We start from the raw sequence: 23,235 nt of genomic DNA, 5'->3' as shown, positions 1-23,235 counted from the left end.
TAGAGTTCCAACTTCTAAATCCAATAGTTTTGCCCAGCAAAAATGCCCTTAAGATGCATTTTACCTGAGTGGCTGCTATAGGTTCAAATCCCTGCCTTCACCCTTAAGTCATCTGAAAGCAGGGTGCAGTTTCTTTGGCGTACACCTAGCCCATTAACAAGAGGGGTCATCTGCAGGTTTCTATGGCAGATACAAAGGTTCCTTTCATCCTTTTCAGATGTAAAGATAGTATCCGTGTAGCACTCAGCATGCTTGACGATATCATCTATTATCAGACATGGGAAAATAACATAAGTGCTTAAGAACACACAATTTCCAGCAGAGATGGACATGAGAATTAATTACCACATTTAATTCTTTATCATCCAGAGGCTTCCTTTGTGGTCATTCTAGGTGAGATATGCAGACATCTATGATCTTATATCTGCATTATTTTTTTCTCAATTCACCAGGACTGCATTATTGCTAAAACTGCAGTGGCCACAAAAAAAAAAAACCACCAAAAAAAAAAAAAAAAAAACCAAAAAAAACCAAAACCAGAATTAAATTTTTTGAGCTGCTTTTCTTATAAATCTTTACTTTCTGTTATACAAAATTTTCTGGGTTTTTTACCTTTCAATCAAAAATTTTCAGTCAGAAATTGAGGAACTGACAGCACTCACTTGCTAAAGATGGAAAGATTTGTGATTCTGATTTTTGCACCGGGAGAACGACTTTTCACCATGAGGTTTAGTGCTGCAAGCACATACCCAGAAAAGCAGTGGAGTCCTTCTCTTTGGGAAGTTTCCAAAGCAGATGAAGCCCTGAGCAAGCTGATGCAATTTTGAATTTAACCCTGCTTTGAGGTGGAAATTGGGTTAAAAATGTCCACAAACCTTTTCCAGTCTCAATTATTCTGTAATTCTGTGTTGCATTGAATTGTCTTTCACATTATCATCCATTAATAGTGCTTAGGTAGCTAAGTTATCAAACATTGTAGCTTATGCAAACAGGTAACGTGAAATATGTGCAGAGGGAAAAGTTCTAGAGAACCAAAGTACTGTAAATCTGATTATACCACCTCAAGGACAACAAAAAAGCTCTAGACGGTATGCTGTAGGGCAAAGTGGAACAGCTGTTGTAATGAAAAGAACCTCAGTATATTTGGAAAGTGTGAAATAATGGGTTAGGCAGCCAAAAAATTCTGTTTCCCCTATCCAGAAATCAATTAGGCAACAGCTGTATGAAAAGTAATTTAAAAGGCGACTTGTGATTTTTCTGCCTCTGGCATAATTTCTGTAATTTCAATCTGACTATTTGCCTGTTCTGTTGCACTTTCAAAACCAATTTGGCAGGCAAAAAATACATACATGTTCAGTGCACTGGTTAGATCTAGCAGCAGAAAGGTGGTGTAAGTCCACAAAAGCAATTCAGGTTGAATTCTGCCATCATTTGGTAGCTGGCTGGGATTAACAACCTTTCTCACACAATTGAGGGAAAGTCATAAAGTCCAGCTGCAGAAGCAGGTTGCAACAGAGAAAATATGGATTCTTCCTGAGCCTGAGAAGCACAGGGAGACCCCGTGAGATGTCCCTGAAGACAGCTACTCTCATGCATTACGTGGTCTCCAGAGAGAGTTCGTGTCTTGCAGCTGGGTTTTCCTCCCAGGACAGATCTCTGACCGCCGTGCAGCCCCAGAGCAGTGGACCATGGCCTGCTCTTGCTGCTTTCTGCCTGTCTGCCTGCAGAGCCACATCCTGCTCAGCTTCTCTCCACGTTCCTGCTTCATGCCTGAATCATGCGGGATCCCCTATGGCCCTGTAATTGCGACCTGGCTCTTTCTTTGGGGCCCAGCAGCTGTTTGGTGCCAAATCCAAGAGCCAGCTTCTATCCCTCTCCTCATCTCGTGTACCCAGCTTGTCTGCAGAAAGGGTGCTTTGTAAGAGAAGAGCAAGGGGCCCCAGAAAGTGTGCGGCATTTTCTGTAGGGTTCACACACAGCAGAGAGAAACTCAGCTGGGGGAAGTGATCAGGGAGCATGCAATGGGGAGGGGTGGTGGGGAAGGTGGTGGTGGATGCTGAGGAACTGAGACAGCATCTATCTGCTGAAGATGAATCCCTTCCAAGTCAGCGTCCCAAGTTGCTGTGCCTGTCCAGGAGGACTCCAGACCTCCGTACCTACCCCTGCCTGAGCACGAAAGCTGCTCCACTCTCATGCTCTTTGTCCTCCTCTGCGTGCCCACCTCCAGCCCCTCCAGCAGCACCACCACTGCATTGCTGGTAATGACAGACTAAGACTCAACCTGTAATTTTCATAGGTGTATTTTCCTCTGAAATAACTAAATTCCTGCTGAGAGCCTCTGAGCCCCGTTGGGAACAGACACGTCCCAATTGGTAGTCTGGCCTTACTTCCGCCAGCTCTTGGGCTGCCCTCCTTCTGACACTGGTGGGATGGCATCTTGCACGGTGGTGAAGAGGCCCAGGGGCTGCCAGGTGGTGTTGGGGATCCCCTTGCAAGCAGTCCCTGACAGAGCTGGGAGAGGAAGGACCTGCAGCGCTCTCCCTCAGCTTGCTGTGGGGCTTCTCACAGATTGGACCCAAAAGGGCAGTGACCAAAGAGTTGAGGAGCTCCTCTGTAGTGTGACTGGGAGGGCTGCTGGAGGTGGTCAGAGTGGAGAAGGGAGCACTGCTGAGGAGGCCTGAGAGCTGAGGGCAACTGCAGTTCAGCCTTCCTGTCCCAGGGCAGCACGGGAGTCCTCCAGGTTTGGTGATCAGCAGACCCCCTCGCTGCAGCAAAGCCCAATGAAGTTGATAAGCCAGGAGACAAATAAGTCTGTGCAGTCTTGCAGGCGGTCATACAGCACCCAGACAAGGGCCTCCTTGTTCAGACCAAAGAAGCACAGGCAGAACATGATGCCATTCTCCACCACAACCATCTCCCTGTGCTCAGCCCCAAAGAGCATCTCCAGCTCCAAGTGCAGCCAGTGCAGCACAGCCTCAGGGACCTCTGGGTGGTCCTAGAACAGGGATGCCCAGACGTGGGGCTGCAGGCTATCTGCAGCAGCCCAGCCCGCCTGGAGCCTATGGATGAGAGTCTGTGGCACAATAGGGGATGTGGGCATCCAAGCACCTCTGAGATTTCCCTGTCAGGTGATGACTGATGGCTCTGTGGTGAGTGTGATGATGACCCTTGAGAATATGTCATCTGCTTGCACTGAGTGCACAACTGAGCTGACACAACTCTTGCAGAGGGAGCAGAAAGATTTGTTCTCAATCCAGCGCAGGATATTGCTGAAACAGAGCCGGTGGAGGCATGGCATTAGTTAGGCAGCATTCTCCTAGGTGTCAAGGCAAATAGGGCAGCAGCTGTCAAACTCCATGTCCATGCTCACGGTGCACTGACGCGAGCTGGGCAGAGCTGGAAATGAGGTGGTGCTACCCCTTGACAGTGCTGCAGTGGCAAGTATCACACTACAGAAGAGAGGGAGGGCATACTCATTTGCTGGCCTGGGCAGGCTGTAAGGAGACTCTCCAGGCTCCTCTGCATCTCGGGAACTTTGTGTTCCCCCCAGGAAAAGGCCAGGCTCTGGCTGTGTTGTGAGCAGCTCCCTGAGTCTTCGTGCCCACCCCACAGCCACCCCTGGGTGAGGTGTCCCTGCACATCTCACCTCTGCTGCTGCAAGTGTGCGTCCTGGGTCTCCCGGCTACCTGCATATGGCAGGGTTGAGGCAAATCCCATGACAGCTCTGAGAATGGGCACTGAGGGCTGCTGTTAGCAGCAGAACCCCCAGCACCAAGCCTTGCTCTATCCTCCAAGCTTCACAGACACGGTCAGATAGAGGGAAGGCACAAAAGAGCTGGGCAAGATGCTCTTGCCACATAAGCAGCAGGGGCTGCGTGGGCACCATTCATCACTTGGGGTTGTCACAGGCCACTTGCCCAAGGGCCATCACAATGGGCCATTTCCACCCCAGCAGTCGTGTTGGTAGTACATCCCTGGATATCACAATGGTACCATCCTTTTCATCTCCCATATCTTTTGCCTTGTGTGTTTCATACCACTCGCTGAGAACTCAGCTATGACTTCCCAGGGCCCCACCAGGTCATGCTGGCTGTGGCACACATGTCCGTTCATCTGATAATGCCTCGAGTCTCCCTTTGAGGCTGCAAAGCGGAGTGCTAGGGGCTCTCTCTGCAGTCCAACACTGCTGGCCAGCCCTCTGGGCTCCTCGGTCCCATTCACGATGGCTGTAAGCAGCTCTGAATTTTCTTCCTGAAGATTTTCTCCTTCTTGCAGGGCAATCAAACCCCACTCTAATTCTCAACAAGCTGAGGGAAGTGATTGTTGCCCTCTGCTCTACATGAGGAAGGCTGTATCTGGAGTACAGTGACCATCTCACACAGCTTCTCCCCAAGTTCCTGCTGCGTGCCTGAGGCCAAAGATAGATCCTTTCCAGTGTGGAGTCCTGAGTTGCTCTGCCTGTCCAGGAGAACTCCAGACCTCTGTGCCTACCCCTGCCTGAGCACCCCGTGGTCCAGTTCTAGGCTAATAAGGTCCTGAATGACCCTTTTTTAACTACCTGTGACATTCAAGACAGCTACTTAGTGTTTCATAACCCAAAATATGATGACAAACATATAAAATAAAGTTCAGATTGTCAGTCATCCTTCTGCTTTCTGGAATTTTGTGTAAGATCTTCCAGGGCCTGTAGAAAACAAACCCCAAGTATCTCTTTTTGCTTTGCCATTAAGAGGAAACAAGAGTATGAAAAAAATCCCGTGTAAGAAAACTTTAAAATAAAAGCAATTTATTTTCAGAACAAGTAAGGAATTTAACATTGAAGGTAAGCTTGCTTTAGGCAAGTTACTATTTTTAATTCTGCTTTAAACATAATTATTTTACATACTTCCCTTTGAAAATAAGCACAACATAAAAGCAGATGCTTGAATTATTGTGTGGGGATATTTTAGGGAACTTTCAGATTTTTTTTTAATGTAAATAAACTAATAATATTTTACAGTTACCCTGTCAAAACATCTATTTCCTCTACATATGTTAATACAAAGATGAAAAGTGTCAGATTTTTCATTCTTTTTTTTCAATATGTATAACTTCATGGAATCATTTGAAGGCTGTGAGATCGCAGTGGCATTTACTCATTGCTGGAGAGCAATGAAAGACCTAACTATATGCTTCGTATAAAATTGCATTAATGTAGTAATAAAGCTACATTCAAGAACTCCAAAGCCACCTGTACAGAATCTGTTCAGCACTCATATGGTTATAAACGACAATGCAATCTTTAGGTCTCTAACTTTTTTCCTTGTTTCTGTGCCTCCTTCATGTCCTGAAAGAGAATCTGTACCCTTCATGAGCAACTATTTGATATGTTGTTTCATGCTTATTGTCCAGTGCAGGATCTCCTGCTTTCAAAAGATACTGAAAACAAAAATCCTCAAGTTCCTGACAGGATTCTTAGAAACAGACTTTTTTTTTAAAGAAATACACTGAAGCGCAGCACTGTGTTTCTATTTAGGTAACTCAAAATATTTGACTGAGTTGGAGGAGGGAGGTGTTCTCCATTTTGCAAGCTGGGACTTGGTGTGCTGAGAATTTAAGAATCAAAATAACTACAAGTGTTCAGTGCCCTGTGACAAGCCTGAAGCATTACACTCCATACATTCAGAACCAGCTCCCACCAGTTTCAGCTGCTATTTTGTCAATCTCAAATCAAATGTTCAGAAACTGGCATTTGTCAGCTGCTGAGAAGCCAGGAGCGGAGGGCACCTGGCTAACTCCACAAGGCAGGAGCAGCAGTGGACACCAATTCTAGATCTTCAGGCCAGTATTAACAACTGACAATTTCTTTTGCTATTAAGCTGTGCTTTATTTGCCACGCAACTCCCGTGGCTGAGCAAGAAAATTCCTTCCTGCCTACACGAGGCTCGTTTTTGCTGTACTAGTGCTTTTCCACTTTACTACTCCATAGTTTTCTTATGTATTAAATACTAAGTGTTGGGAAATGGTTAAGTGAAAAAGGACATGATTCAATAGAAAAGCTTTGTGAGACACGTATTGTATAAATGGAAACTTTGTTAAACTCTGAGTGTGGATATGGACTAAAAGAACAAGAAGGCATGCAAGGAGGAATCTCTAAGAAGAAACTTCTGAAGGACAAGCGAATCTTTCCCAAAGGAACAGGATGGAGCACCGAGCTCAACTGCAACTGTAATTGTAACTGCAAGAAAATAAACGGAACTCGAAGTAGCAACATAGCAATAATGAATTAACAAGGGACAATGAATTAATAAAGAACAAATAGTTTTAGTAACTAATCATGTATAAACTATAACAAAGCACAAAGCATCTATGTGCTATAACAAAGCACAATGCATCTTTTGAATGTTAGGGTATATAATCCGGGCTGATTTTGAATAAAGTCGAAGCTTGCTTTATCACTCATATTGAGTCGTCCGCTTGCTTCCCTCGCCCGTCGCAACTAAGTTTGCATCAAATTTTTACATTACTTCTACAATCTGCTTAAATGTAGATTGTCATAAGTTTACATATTTTGAAACAGAAAATTATGCTTAGTGAATTTTTTAATTTTCATATAATTTAAAATCTGCATAAAAGTCTTGTGCCACTATCCCAAAAATTACAAAAAATGCAACAATGCAGATATTTCAGGCTTCCCAAAAACTGGAAACTGCAGAATATTCAGACATTTGAACAGGAAAGAGGGAAGGGCTGGGTTGACTTGTTTCAGCAGTCATTTCTTTCCTTGAGAGGATTACTGCCAGCTTGGAGGTCAGACTATTCGAGCGCTTCTGTCCTGCTCTTCCATTGTTTTACCTGCTTACATTCCTACCCGTAAAAACTGAATTTACGATGACAGTTTAATGGCAACCTTAGCACACCTAATAAGACTTAAATAGGTATCCTTGCATTTTCACGGGCTTGTGACATTTAGCCATTTCCAGCTAGAAATAAAAGATGTGGACTGTGATCTCAGATACAGCAAACAAACTTAAATGCATTTAAGCTGTTTGAAACCTCTTTGACATCTCCTTGATTTGCATTACGATAACCTCTTCTCTTCCTCTTTTGGTATAGCATTAGAGGCATATAAAGCCTTTCATTTGGGAATGAGAAAACACCTTTCCAAGTTTCCTGACAGTTACTCAGCCTTGGGCAGACACATTTGTTTAAATTACTCTTCTGGCAAACCCCAGTCTACAGGTTGGGGTCTGAAGCACATTCTGACCACCATTAAATCTGGCAAATACATCTGAAATTTTGTGGAAGTACTCCACTTATATTATTACATTCACATGAGCACTTGCTAAGGGCGAACTTAAATTCCTGTGGTGTAAATCACTAAATTTAACTGGGACAACTTTGTAGGTGGATCCTAGTTTTAAAGTGATGATTTTAAGTTCTAAAGGAATGCTTATGCCTCATTTTTTCTGTGAGGCAGATACAGCCAGGTGAATGATGTTGAAAAGACTTCTTCCTCTGCTGTGAAAGATAGCATTTTCTCCTCAACACAGAAAGCTGTGTAAGATAGAATGCCAAGTGACTTGGCTTTGTTGTAGAACTAGCTGACCAGGAGCCCCCCTCTCTTGAGTACATGAGATCTGATCTTCTTCCCCAATAAAATTTGGGTTCAGGTGCATAGCATAAAGGTACTTGTGTAGATAAGTATCTTCGTGAATTCACGCACTGAAGTATCATAGATCTGAACAATTATTCTTCTGAAATACAGTCTACTTCTGTTGTAGACATCCAGTCACTGGACAAAAGGAACAAGTACCTGACATACAGAGTAATGAGCTTCTGTATCTAAACAGATGATTTTTGAGACTGACTTCTGTGATCCATAACAAACAGTTTTTGTCAGCAGTGAGGTCAAACCCAAAGGAGGAGGGAAATGCCACTGGCTACTCACTTGAGCTAAAGGATTGACTTGACCAGACCTAGATGATTTACAACAAAGTAACCTATAGCAGATGTGAATTAAATTGAACTTGTGTATAACGGTACATAAGTACAAGACCCACGTAAATTGAACATCTACCTTTTGTGATTACGTGTGAGCTGCAACAGCAGGATGACTGTTGCAGAGAATTGCCAATTTTGCAATAGTCTTCACAGAAAAGAAAACCCAAAACACAACAAAACCCAGGCATATATTATTTTGGAGTACTGCGTGACCCAGTTTAGGACTTTTTCATTTGGCAGTGTATTGTACCAAATCAAATTAAGTGGGATGCTGGATCAAAGCCAAGGATTCATGCAGACTGTTGGCTAAGGGTTTTTGTGAGACACTTCATTCCAGCTTGTCCTCACAAAACGTACAACTAAGCCATTTTAATCAGTGTGATGAGCTGAACTGCTTGCATCACTTGTAAGTATCATTCATAAGATTTATCTAAATACAGTACAATAAAGCAACTATTATGCAAAATATTGAAGGTCATCTGTCTTCCTTACTCTGTGCTTCATGCCTTGTTTATGCTGAAATATTTTCACATTCATTTTCTTTTAGGAATGAAGTGAGCATGAATGCAATGCTGCCATCTGAGAGTGGTCTATGTTGCCTTAATAATTAGTCGGAGAATACAACATTTCTGAAAGTCTTCAAAGGCTAAGTGAGTCTTGCTAAGGAGAGCAGTCTGCAATCAAGTGATGTAACATCACCTCACTGCAAAGCAATTCAACACCCAAAGCCAATAGCCTCCCAGAGCTGTTTCAGGTGCTAGGGCTAAATATAAGACTGCAACCTGTAAATAAAACATGGGCTGGGTGGCCTCTGTTAAATTTAACTTCAGCCTGCATGCCCTCTCCAGCTGCCTGGAAGGCAAATAACCTTTGTTTCATTTTCAAGTTTGAGAGGAAACAAGACTGTTGCTCTGTAAAAGCTAACCCACTGTCTCAGCCATTCCTGGGCCATAGACCTCTATATCCTGGGGCAAGCTTTGTTACAACCTTGACAACTCTTCTAATAAGCTTAGAACTTACGTTAAATTAATACTTCTAGAATATTATCATGTTTTTTTTTTCACTCCAGTTGCCTTTTTTCAGGGGAGAAAAAAACCCCAAAATAGCTAAGTAATAGAGTGAGTTATTCTCTAAATACATCAGAAGCAAATCTAGATTTTTTTTCTGAAGCGAATAGGACAAAAAATAGGTAAGGGTAGTCTGGGGTTTGGAAAAAAGTTCTTACTCTGTATTAAATTGTGAAGATCTATTTTCACATTCATTATCTTACCTTTGTAAGTAGAGAGGGACTGTGCAAAGAAGATCATAAGTCAACCTTCCCACTCCATGCTGTCAGAAATGTTTCACGTATGGCTCCATCAGTGAGTATCAGCAGCAGGAATGATAAGTTCTGCAGCGGGGCACTAGACTGAGGTGGAAAGCCACTACGTGGAGTGAGGAAGCCCAGTAGGCAGCTAGGAGTGTGCAGCGACTGACTCCTCAAAGCAGCAGTTCCTACATGGTGGCTGACACCGGGGTGGCTGTTCTTGGAAGCATCCGCAGGAGATTTAAATGGCCTCTAAGGAGAACTGCAAATAGGTGTGGGCAAACGGGTGCGCGGTGTATCAGAAGGGCACAGCAAGGCAGTTCATGCAGACAGGGCAAGCAGGCTTGGGCAGGGCACTAGATCTCAACCAGAGGGACCAGAGAAGCATGGTGCCCATTCAGCAGAAAATTAAGGCTTCTCCAAGTTCTGCACCAGCTGCGACTGCTGCAGCCTCCCAGACAGAGTCCCAGTGGGTTTCTGCTGCCACTCAGATGCCGGGCTGTAGGGTGAGACCCCCTCTTGCAATGGTATCGGACACCAGTGAGGAATTCACCTGTGGGAGTTGTGCTCAGGTGGAAGAACTCCTCCTCTGCGTGACAGAACTCAAGGATGAGGTGAGCACGCTGAGGACCATCAGGGAGCGCAAGAGGGAGATTGACCACTGGAACACCACCATATGCTCCCTGTCTCAGACCCAACAGGCAGGTATGCCTCGTGCAATAGAAGAATCCACCTCCCCTCTCCATTCAGCTGAGGAGATAAACTTAGGAGATGGAGGGGAATGGCAGCAGGTTCCTGCCCGGTGCAGCAGGCATGTCTCCCCTGTACCAACCTCAGCCTCCCAGGTTCCCTTACGCAGTAGATATAAAGCTCTGCAAGTGGAACCAAACCTCAATGAGGATGATGGGTCTCACAGCCTAGAAATGTTCCCTAGGTTGAGACACCCAAAGCCATTCATCAAAACAGCCTCCTTTATTGGATGCAGGGGGAACAATAGCGATAAAGGATGAGGATAAGGCTGAGGTACTTAATGCCTTCTTTGCTTCAGTCCTTAACGGTAAGGTGAGATGTTCTCTGGTACTCCGCCTCACAAGCCAGAAGACACGGAGACAGAGTAGAACAAAGCTCCCACGAGCCAAGAGGAAATGGTTAGAGACCTCTCTGACCAAATACATATTCCCAAGTCTATAGGGCCAGATGGATCCAGCCAAGGTTATTGAGGGAGTGGCAGAGGTGCTCACCAAATCCCTTCCCATTATCTGCCAGCAGTCCTGGCTGACTGGTTAAGTTCCACTTGACCAAAGGCTGGCAGATGTTACACCCATTTAAAAGGGCCAGAGGGAGGATCTTGGAAATTACAGGCCTGTCAGTCTGACCTTGGTGCCAGTGAATATCATGGAGCAGGTCATCGTGAGTGCTATCACACAGCACACACAGGACAACCAGGTGATCAGGCCAAGTCAGCATGGGTTTATGAAGAGCAGATCCTGCCAAACTAACCTGATTGCCTTCTACAACAAGATGACCTGCCTAAAGGATGAGCAAAAGGTTGTGAATATAGTGCACCTGGACTTCAGTAAAGCCTTTGACACTGTTTCTCACAGTATTCTGCTTGAAAAACCAGCTGAGGGTAGGGAGGCTTTGGATTATTGGGCTGAGACCAACAGGATGAAATTTAACAAGGTCAAGTACTGAGTCCTGCACTTGGGACACAACAACCCCATGCAATGCTACAGGCTTGGGGAAGAGTGGCTGGAAAGCTGCTGGGCAGAGAAGGACCTGGGGCTGTTCACTGACAGCCAACCGAACATGAGCCAGCAGTGTGCCCAGGTGGCCAAAAAGGCCAATGGCATCTTGGCTTATATGAGAAACAGACTGGCCAGCAGGTCCAGGGAAGTGATTCCCCCCCTGTACTCTGCACTGGTGTGCAGAATGCTGCATTCAGTTCTGGGCCCCTCGCTACAAGAAAGACATTGAGGTTCTGGAGCAACTGAGGTCCAAAGAAGAGCAACAAACCAGGTGAAGGGGCTGGAGAACAAGTCTTATATGGAGCAGCTGAAGGAACTGGGGTTGTTTAGCCTAGACAGAAGGAGGCTGAGGGGAGACCTTATCACTGCCTACAGTTATCTGAAAGAAGGTGTAGCAAGGTCGCTCCCTTCTCCCAGATGACAGGCAATAGGATGAGAGGCAATGTCCTCAAGTTGCAGCAGGGGAGGTTCAGATTAAACATTTAAAAAAAAATTCTTCACTAAAACAATTATCAAGCACTGGCAGAGGCTGCCAGGGAGGTGGTTGAGTCACCATACCTGGAGATATTTAAAAGATGAGTAAATGAAGTGCTTGGGGATACGGTTTAGTAGTGAACAGGTACGGTTGACCTTGATGATCTCCCGGTTCTTTTCCAACTTAGTGATTCTGTGATTCTATGATTCAATGAAGTACTATTGGTGAATTTCATTAGTCAGGTTCTTTTATTATTTATCATTCAGCCCAGTGAAAAATTCCAGTAATGCTATGTAGTGCTGCTAGTTTAAGCATGTGTTCTCCAATCTACCATGAAAAATGATGCATACTAAATAACCCCATTCCAAGAAAGAAAGGCACACACTAAGCATAAATATCTCGTGGTAAGAATGCCGCATAGGCAGCAAAAAGCAGCAGCTGGTTGGCATTTAGTAACCACATATTTTGGATCAACAAATCCTATAGCGTGCCATTTCTTTTGTTGCTAAACCCGTGATTTTCAGCAATGGTTCTTCAACTGCTTCAGAAACTGCACTAACAATATCATGTTTAAAAAAAAGATGGCACCTAACTTTTTCTAACAGAAGAATTAAGGGGGTGTGTTTAATAGTTGTGGAGTACTTTACAGAGACTAAACAAATTCTCTGCATGATACTACTAAAAATAGTCAGGTCATACATAATTTAAGACAATATATTCTTTACAAGGTATCAAAGCTATTTAGCATTTTATATTCTGAAGCCCCTCTTTCAGAGCAAATTACAGTTAATTTATTTAAGCAAAGATGATGCAAGGTAACAACTCAAATGTTTTACATCCTGATCACCTTAGAAACATTAAGAAAGATATCCTAATTTAAAAGTCACAGTGATTTATCTATAACCTGCAACAGTCTGGATAATTGAGCTTGTGAAGGAAGCTTTTAACTTTAATGTGACAAACACAGTTAAGGAAATCATATATGTATCCGCAAAAGTGACACTGACAATTCCTAGTAACCACTTGCTCTTTTCAGACAGCTCCATGCAACTAAAACACCTGCTCATATCTTAAGCTTTCCCTAAAACATTGTCTCAAATGTTAAAACTGCTACTGCAAGAATATAAATACTAAGTTAGTCCTCAACTGCAGTCCGGGTTGAATTTAAGGGGATGACTTATTGAAGAATTAACTTATACCTTTCCTAGATCAGACTAGAAGTCTTTTAGCTGTATGAAAGACACTCTGTGCTCTACCATGGCCTTCATTTTGGTTCATCCAAAGTCTTTATAAGTTTTACATAAATTGATAAATATTAAGCTTTTTAAAGAGTTATATTTCAATCTACTAATATACAAATGGTACTCTAAACCTGCAGAACAGTGACCTTAACTTGACAAAGAGAGAACAAAAACATCCTCCTTTTTTGAAATGCTAAGCACACTCCAGTTCTTACAGGTAGGCACATTGCTGCAAGTGCTACAATAAATCTTTTAAACATTTCTAATCAATAATAGGAAAGCAAAGTGATTGTAATTAATTCTTTATTACGTATTTTGATTAATAAGTATTGTTAATTGGGGCATGCATTAACACTGCAACAATTATATCTATCACAGCATTACAACAGAAACTATCTGAAACCTTGGATTTTTGCATTGTGTAAACAGTGGTTACTGCCACTGCAGTCTTATTTGACATTCAAATTTGACCAGTTCTCCCTGATAAGTCAGGCTGAAAGCAATTCACCTCCAAAAAACCGCCAGGCAAGATTTTGGCACAAACTTTGTTCCAGGATTAAGCTGTAAGCTACATTACACCAGGGGACGTCACCAGTGAAGACAATACCAAAATTAGTGTTGCAACTTGAATTATAACTGGAAAAAGAATAAAGTAATTAATCATCTGGCAATTATTTAGAAGCAAGACAGTAAATGGCATAGACGTAATTAATTTTTATAACCTTATTTGTGGCTATTACTGGAAAAAGATAAAAGAATATCTTCTCTGACCATACAGGATCAGTCATGCTTACAGTAAAGAGCATCATTTAAAACCAGAAACACATTGGAATGCCAATGCATAAAATAAAAACAGTCAATTGTCTGGGATCACGCTAGATGACTGATTTGTGACAATTCAAGAAGATGTCATTCTTTGCTATCCATTCTCCCTATTTATTTGGAGTGAACGTCCTAGTAACAGAATGAAGCGTGTGCACAAGCCTAAGCTACCCCATTTTCAGCTAAATACCAGACTTTCCACTGAAACAGATAACAGGCAGTACCAGTATGTGTCTGTAACAATGGCAACATGTAGTAGAGAAGGGATTAAACAGTATGAATCGGCTACCACTGCAGCAGTTCTTCCCACAAACTGGCATCCTTGTGAGTGCAAATGGGAACATTGCCTTTCAGAGGGTACATTAACAAGTGCTGCAAGAAATAAGGGGCTTTGCATTTTCAACAATATGTAAGATAAGGACGAACTTTCACTCTTCATCAGAACTGCACTGGTACTAGAGAAGTTCAGACCACAACTGCCAGATTGACATCTCATTTAATCAAACACATACATCTAATCTAATGCAGAAGTGCATTAGAATCTAATGTATAAACTCAATATTATTGTTTTAGGGAAGTCTCTGTTACCCTAAGCCCTTATCCAAGTCATTAATAACTCCTCCTTCACAGACTAAAAGCTGTGGAAGACATGAGAACAACACCTATGCATATTTGCTCAAGATGAAAAGTTAATTTTGTTAATTCTGCACCATCCTGCAATTCCTGAAATTTAACTCAAAATTATTTAAGTAAGAGACTTAAGTATAAGTCCTTAAGGATGAAGAGCTATTTATGCAGATATCTAGAATAAAAGTGACACAGCAGTATGAGCACTCTGCACTGCTCTCAGTGGGCTGACTTAAAGGCAATTCAAATTTTCTGACAAGGTTAATCCTTCTGTTCAGCAGATTCCAAAATTCTTCTACAGATTCAATGAAGACCGCTCCCCTTCAACAGGGTATTAAATTTTCTTATTTACAGTATGTAGTTCACAGAACATAGAGAATGGTCATTTTCACTAGAGAGAAATTTATAAAGGAACAGGAATGAAAATGTTTCCTCTATACCCCTACCTCTGATAAAATGTGTTACTTTTAATATAAATTCAAGCCTTTCAACAAAATACAGTAGCATAACCCAAGGGATCAAAAACTCTTCTCCAGTTTCAGAATCGGGATGGCATGGGATGACCATCACCAGACAATGATGCTTTTAAAAAGCAAATACTGGTGAAAAGCCATCTCCCAACACAGAACCATTGATACAGTTAATGGTCTTCAATTTCTTTTCCAACTCTTCTACCAAAAGCACCCTTCCCCTCCAAAACACAGTTTTATTTGCAACAGTAAACAAAGTTCGCACTGGTTTAAAAAACTGCTGCAACTTAGAAGTGTTACTTTTCACGCTCTTGAAGCCCTTGCACATGCATCAGAAAATGAATGCCACAATTGGGTCACAAAAATAATTTTGCAAAATATATGCAAATATTTAAGGTTCGTAAACAACGGGGTACAACTTAATTTCTCTATCAGATCTTACTTTGAACAGAGGCAAGAGGCAGTAAAAATTAGTAAATGACAGGAGAAGATGAATAAATATAAGTCTCATGTCTGACAGCTTGTAAGAATACACGTTTACAGAGTAATTATTCAGGCTGGAAGTTACGGTCCAAACTCCTCCTCAGAGCGAGGTTAACATGGGACTGAGACCAGGTGAAAGATGTTTAAACCAAAACCCACTTTACTTCTTAAAGCATTTGAATTGGGTATATAGTTAATGCACCCCCAGTAAAATGACCTCTTTTTAACTACATGCGTATTGAACAAGAAAAATTGAGCAACTGGGTAGCTGAACATACATACAGTGCACAGATCTGACCACTTCTTGTAGTCAGGTACACTTAAAAAAAGCCCTCCTCATATTAAACTGCCTGTTCAATGGGAAAGAGTTTTATACAAGTGTATAGCTCTTGAAAAAACAGGCTGCATTGGTCACTGCAAAATTCTTGAACTGTGAACAGACATAACCTATTTTCACCTACTAGTGTGGCAAAACCATATAATCCTCAGAAGCAAGTGCAGCAATTCACTTCTTAATTTTTAATTGTGTAATTATTGAATGATTCCAGAGCAGGCACTACATTACTTCAAACACAGTCAAGTATCTTTGAAATAAAGTTGAAAAATAACCTCTTCACCTCAGTATACACACGCGCATATACACACATAAATAAATTTAGAAAATCTGTACATACGTATTTTTCAGGAAGCAACTCAAAGAATTGTACCACAAAGAATTAGTTTCTGTACTCTGACACACCACAAATGATAATCCATTTTTCTGAAGACAGGGCTGAAGGACACAAAATGCCATGCAGTGCTACTTAGTAGAAAATGAACCAGTAAATAAATTTATCTATTTAGTGCTAAAAGAAAACACAGAACTCCTTCAATAGAACAAATGCCATCTTATCAGAAATATTTATTGTCCTTGAGCTAGGCAGGCCTCAGTTATCTGTGTTTCCTTAAGTGTATCCCCTTGGTAGACAAAAGTAATAAAGTTATTTGACTATGAAATTCTAGAATACTGAATTTCCTGTTACTGGCTGCAAAGATGGTTCAAGAAAGGAGTATCCTTGTTGAATCTGAGTCTGAAAGTCCATCTTCTTGATTAGATGCCTCATAATCACCCATATTATCAGCTAATTCAGTATCTTGATCATCATTACTCTCTGCACTGTAATCAATTTCTTCAAGGAAGCGAGGCTCATCTTCATCCAAAACGTATGTAGTGGGGCTAAAATGAAAAAGAGTTGCATGAATCATCTTAAAAGTTTTAGTCAGAACAATACACTCATGTCATGCCCTGTCCCTATCTTGACATGCAACAAACAAACAATTACCTCAGGAAAGGGGCAGTTCATCTGAAACAGTTATCAGTTTTTTAACTGAATGTAAAACAACTGGAAGCCAAAACCACATGAACTGAGACCCTGAACTAATTAGTCAGTCACGCAAAACTCATTACCCAGATGTACCATGACAACTTAGCTACACATTATAGACCAATACTAATGGCTTGCAAGAACTTCATATAATTCTAGCATTATCAGAAGTCATTGCAGAAGAAAAGAAGTATCTATTTTTCTAAGGAATAAGCAAACTAAAAAACAGATGAGAGTCTACAACAGAGTAACCTCTGTATTTTATTAAAACACGCGTTTTACTGGAAAGTATTGTGCTGTTAGCAATTACGCTGTATGTACCAGAGATGACAAAACAAGGAGTCACATTCACACCTAGATTAAGCTCCCATATGAATCACTTGACTCGTATCAGGTCCACACACACACAGTTAAAATGTATATGTTAAGCCTTGCAGTTCAGAGGCACTGAACTTAAGGAACTGAGCCACTGCCCGCAGAATCATCTATGCCCTTAACTAATGGCCTCCAAGAATAGGAGAAGTAATACCTTTAGTGTTTGCTGGATAAAGGTTAAAATATAACTTTCTGATTCTCTCACTTTCCTATGACAGAGGTATGAGGAGTGGGAAGGCAGGGGCGAGATGTGCATTTTCCAGACCCAGCTTTCCCAGCACCCCATGGGACATAAAAAGCAACCTGCCTTAAAGCAGCAAGTATTCCTAAATATTTCCTAAGTAACTTTATATTCTGATGAAATCCTAAGAAGGTTTTTGTAATGGATCTTACCTAATAATCAAATCATACAGAACTCATACAAAACAGTGAGAATGTTCTTACTGAGAAAGATCACAGGGTTCCTCTAGAAACATCTGGATACTCATTTTGGCTTATTTTGTCCTAAAGCACACAAGAGTCTAGTTTGGTTGTAGCTTTATAATTAAAAGGATTACTCACTGCTTCCTCCTAAAGGTCATTTAGAAGGTTAAGTGGATCACCTGAAATCTGCAATGCAATCTCTAATCAATATAAATAAATTCCACAGTATTATTCCTCTACCTGTAGCCCAACAGCAGGCTACACTGCAACACTTTGTGCTGTTGACAGTTAATTCAAATATTCGGAGAAGAGCAAATGAGAAGAATTGTTAGTCCTAGCTTAGAAAAAAAGTCAGACTACCTAGAACAGTAAAAGTTCTCAAAAACTAAATTCAGTCACAGTCTCTGGATTTACGTTTAAAACAATCTCTATCATGGTTCACTAAAAAAGTTCATACTTATAAGCCCTGCAAAAGGAATGATCCACAAAACTAATCACTTCTAAAGATTATTTAAGCTGTAACTAGGGCAACAACTCATTATATGGATTAATGAATTTGGTTTCCATTTAGGAGAGAGAAAGAATGAGGAAAACAACCAGTATCTTTGCTAAGATATCTCTCTGATTTACAGGTAGGATACCCAACATGTCATGAGGATACATGCTTCACATGAAGGATCTGTGGTAGAAACAGCAAAGAACACAATTTTTTTATGCTTTCATCCTGCGACACTTTCTACCCTAGGAAGTCACCACCTACCAACACTTCTTCTAAGGGAAAAAAAAAAGTTTAAAAGTTTTATTTAAAGGAGAAAATGAAAGGAACTTCACCAAATGTTATCACATTCCAACAAAGAGAAAGCTTTTTTTCCAACTTCCACTTCTAATCACTTTACACAGATATTAGTGAGATATAATATAGATTATTAAAGCTCTTTAAAAAACCCTCTACATTGTTTTTAGTAAGTGTTATTATTTGGAAATTCAACTCACATTGTTGATCCAGTTAAAAAAAAGCAACCAATAAAACCAATTTTAAGGAGAAAACACAGAACTGGACACACAAGCAAAACACAATTCACCTCATCAAGTGGCTTGGCAGTTCATAGAATATGTCTTATTTTATATTGTCTTGAAAAATACAGGTATATGTATTCAGTACATATAACTTTTGCTATATTTATATAAATTTATTTTACTTTTTCATGTATGTGGAAGCATGTAGGCATGCCCCAGATTATACAAATTCAGCCCCGGTGCACATTCTAAAAGTCAGTGTGTCTGACATGACACATTTTAGACACCCGCTATGAGATATGACATTCAAAAGTCTCATCTGAAGCGGAAGGATGCTTTTTGTTGACATTTCTTATTTAATAAAATAAAAATTAACATCAAATTATTTCTATGTTCAAGTAAAGTACCATTAGGATAGATTAATAATCTCATTTTCAAAGCTACATAAACTTCTAATGTAAAAAACTGTCTCTGAAACATGCCTCATAATTATCTTAGCTTTCTACTACCATTCAGGACAACGCACCATGACCTCACAATCACTTGTTACTGAAAATAAAGATTATTACAGTTAAACTTTTTTTTCACTTCCCCTTTCTTGAGTCTTCATTCCTCACAAAATGGTATCTGAGTACTTTCTACATTCAAAGGTAAAATGTGTTGTATACCACTCATATATTTGCTTTCCATAGTATGTTTTCTTCTGATACCATAAATGTTAACCTTGCATATTTTTTTTTTCCAGTAATCTTTATCCTAAAGGTTAGCATTCATGTGCAAAGTGTAATTATTACTCCACTGTTTTACTGAAGCTCGGTCACAAGAAATTTCAAAATCAAAACACTTGGAAAAAATTCTTGCTATTTAATCAAATTCTTTATTCGCCTCCCTACCAGTCTTCACCCTCAGTGTACCTTGTGACAGCATATTTTCAACTGCCATCATGCTGATTCCATGGGTTTTAATTTCCTAACTTTTCCCTTGGGCTGTTTCTAATTAACTTGCTCAATAATATCTCTTCCTTTACTCCTACACCTCCTGCTTTTCCTTTTAAAAGGAAGCCATTATTTTTCTCAGGTTAGCAGAGGTAGTTTATCATACAACTACAGTTCTGTAATGTAAGGGATGCCATAATCTGTACATTTTCTTTGAAGTCACAGCAGTTAAAGAGATTCTTGATTGATCTTGATTGATTCTTGATTGATCTGCCATTGAGTACACTAAATTTAGGAATTAATACAACTTTTTCCTAAAACATATTTTAATTATTTTTTAATGACAATACTTTGCTTTTTTAATTTCTTATTTACATTAACACTTAACACTCCAAACATATTCAAAATTAAAGTTATTCACCAACGTGGTATATTTTTTCAAACTAAAATCTTATTTGTCCCTCAAAAGAGATACTTGGATTTCTCATTACCTGAATGACTCAATTACAGAGAAATTAATCCACAAGCCAGACACAACCATTACCTATTCAAGCCCATAGAGATCAGCAGTTTTCTGAGGCTACTGTGGAAATGTTTACATTTTAGAACTTTGGAAGAAAAAATAAAGAACTATTCCCTACCAAAATACGGAGAGTTGCAGCTTCTTTGGGAGTTGGGAGAGAAAGGAGAGAAAAATCTGCAAAACAAATGACTACTTTTAAAATTGCATTGCCAGGGGAGGGGAAATTTTACAGGAATTGAGACAGTCAAGAATTGTCACAAAGGAATTATTTCTCCATAGTTTTCCTTTTGATTTCCCTTTAGGGTCTATATCTTCTAGGGATCAGAAAAGCTGCTACAGTAGGCAATGTCACGCATGCAGCTACATGTGCCATCCCCTTCAAGAGCTCTTCACCTACGTGTTTTTCCCAAGTAGGAAGGATATTTCCTTAAGGGAATTTCCAAAGCTAAAGGAGGAGAATAACATGCCCAACTCTTTTCTAACCCCTAAATAGCTGGGCATCCAAACCCATCTAAATCTTGTTTTTAAATATCTCCACTTTTAGAGTTACAAAATTTTCCTCCACAGCTTAATAAAACTAATCTCAACATTTCCACTGTGCTGTCATCCTGAAACATGTTTTTTTAAACTCAAAACTGGAATAAATTAGTTGGGTTCAACATTATTGACTGAATCCCACACTAATATACGGATCATACTGCCAGGAACGGAAAAAAAAATCTTGAAAATTGATGTGAAAAACATGTAACTTGTCCACCACATTTACTTCTTTTTTTCTATTTGTTGTTGGTTTTGTTTGGTTGGGTTTTTTTTTTCCTAGATTATTAGTTTTCTTATTTTGCCCTAGAGGAGATAAACAGCACTCTGATGCTATGGTCTACACAGAACTAAAAGCAATCACTTTCACTCAGGCTAGAGGAGGGTTTTGGTGCACAGGCATTGCCATCAGGCCCACCAGTGAAATTCTGGACCTCATCTTTGATAGCTTTTTCTTCCAATCCTCTGAAAAGGACAGACATAACAAAGCTGCAGCATTAAGATACTCTCTTTTTAACTGACTTGTACTCCTCAGGTACTAGAAGAAAGGCCAAGAAAAGCTCATGCACTACACTGCAGGAGAATGAAAAAGGAAAAACTTTCAGTGACATGTGAAGGACAGCAGAAGTATGCAAGCATCTGGGCAAAATTTAAGAGATACTACTAAGGGGGAGGGAAATAAAGTGGACAAACACAGTTTCCTTCTGGCAGTCTAGGAAGAGACCCTTTGCAAGAAGATCTTGGACACATTCTCACTGCAGGTACCCTTCACTCTTGGCATCACCAGTCTGATGTCTTTTCTCAAGGGTAAGACTAAGTGCAGGAAATAGGGTTTGCATCAGATTTTTTCTTTCCCACAGCTTCTTTCGGCACTCTACTTTTTCTATCATTTTCTAGACATGTTGTGTCCCAAAAGCTCAGTCAGCTTTTCTGCTATAATTACATCAAATTAACAAACAAAACTACATCAGGTTCTAGAACACATAAAAGAGCCTCAAAACAATCACTGAAACAACTAGAATTCCCAAGAAGAGGTCAAATTATTGCACAAAAGATAATTCTAGTAAGTCTTAAGAGTTATGACTGCAGTCATTTGTTTTTGTTTCATTGCATACAGACCCTATCAAACCTGTCAGCATAACAACTGTAATTCTTACTACAAGATCAGTATTAGGTTTAGTCTAATCTTTTCCACTTGGAACTAGAGGGGAAACATTGGCAAATGGATTTGAACTAATTAAACAAAAATAGAGTGCTTAATTCATCACTTAAAATGTTAAAAGTGCACTGCCAGAGGGAAATAAATCTAGTTATCGCTTTCTTTTTCTTAAGTCAAATGAACTCATGGAAACTGAGCCTATATGTAATGAAACACTGGAAGTGTATTTTTAAATATTAACATTTGCTTGGTCATTTTAAGTACCACTAGTAAAATCACAAAGAATTTTTGATTCAAAATCATTTGCAAAAATAAAGACAGTGCTTCTGTTTATTTAGGCTTGGATGCTTAAACTTGCCTGCTTATCCTGTAAAGCATTAAAACTGTGGTTTTGGGAAAAAAAAAAAGAAAAAACTAGTAACATCTATAATATAAAAGGAAATAACTACAATCTTATTCATTCCTCTACTCTAACATTACAGGCACATGAAATAAAGTATCTCCATTATCCTATAAACTTAACAGCAACATGTTTTAGAGTATGCGCTTAAGTTCTGAATAGAAGCCAGAGAGTAAAAATTAGGATGAGACTTCCTGAGAATCACCATCCATGAAAAGTACATGATTTTTAACTTTCTGCTGAGACACACAGTAAGTGCTACCAAAGATAGGAAACTTGGACCCAAAGGGTATCTTGGCCAGTTGCAATATGGACACATTTGTTGGTGAGCAGAATAAAGACAGACTTTTTCAAGTAACTGAGGCAAAAAGTCTGATGGCCTAAGGTATATTCAAAACTCTGCTTCTGAGCCTCTGGAAACAAAAGGCAGACCATCTCTTAACTATACATAAGGCAGTATTAAGCCCTGTAGCAAAGAACGAAAGAGGATAACGTGCAAACAAATGATTATAAAGCACTTTCATTACTAAGAAAGGAAGTACTATGAACAGAAGTATAGTGTCTTGCTTATGCAAAAAATGATATACATACGTGGCTTCTATGGCACAAAGCACAGCTATCAAAATCAAAGGGAGTAAACCCAGTTACCCAGAAAGCCAATTCCTATTATCATGCATCGATGTGGGTTATTCCTGTCTCAGAAGGATGCTGAAATTATAATTTTAAACAAACAAGAAAAGCAGTAATACTGTTCTGGATTTACTAGAGAAATATTTTGTCAGGCAAAGTATTAGGTCCTTAATTATTTTTCAATGTTTTTAATTAGAGATACTTGCTTAGGTACCATTGGTTAAATAAATCTGTTTGATACTGCAACAATGCTACAGACAAATCAGTGGCTGTACGTGAAGTTGCTGTAGTCAATTCATTCTTGAAAACAAGGGAGAGTGTGATACGAGGTCAATATTCCAGTATTGATACAGACAGCAATACAGTTTGCACTTTTCTCTGAAAAACATTCCCGGTTAAGTGTCTGATTCCACTCCTACTTTTTTAATAATAAGCACTTCCACTGAAATAAATTAAATAAGTCTCTATTAATATTTATGATTACCAAATCATTTTTAAGATAGCATCAGAACATATAGAGTCAGGTACAAATACAAAAGGTATTTCAGTCTTAATGCTATGTCTTAAAAATAAGTTGTTAGAATTTACATGTTTAGTTTTTCCATCAGATTCTCCCATAGCTATATAGAATTGCTAAATGAGCATTGAGAGCAAGGTACCTACTTTCTCACTTCACGCTACACATTTTTCTACTTTAGTGTTATTAGGTTTACATTT

The 23,235-nt window shown here is 40.1% G+C and overlaps 1 protein-coding gene across 3 annotated transcripts in view; it reads right to left on the bottom strand.

Moving 5' to 3' along the window:
- Window positions 1-11,754: 11,754 nt before the first annotated feature.
- Window positions 11,755-23,235, bottom strand: part of AGTPBP1 (ATP/GTP binding carboxypeptidase 1) — a 62,387-nt gene continuing 50,906 nt past the window's right edge. For all 3 annotated transcript variants that reach the window (XM_054054183.1, XM_054054185.1, XM_054054184.1), the window contains one exon: window positions 11,755-16,371. In XM_054054183.1, coding sequence (XP_053910158.1) covers window positions 16,194-16,371 — 178 coding nt within the window. In that variant the 3' untranslated portion in view covers window positions 11,755-16,193. The remainder of the gene's footprint in view (window positions 16,372-23,235) is intronic.

The sequence above is a fragment of the Cuculus canorus genome, chromosome Z, assembly GCF_017976375.1.
Source record: "Cuculus canorus isolate bCucCan1 chromosome Z, bCucCan1.pri, whole genome shotgun sequence".
NCBI classification, from domain to species: Eukaryota; Metazoa; Chordata; class Aves; order Cuculiformes; family Cuculidae; genus Cuculus; species Cuculus canorus.
This window is presented reverse-complemented; position numbering and strand designations above follow the sequence as displayed.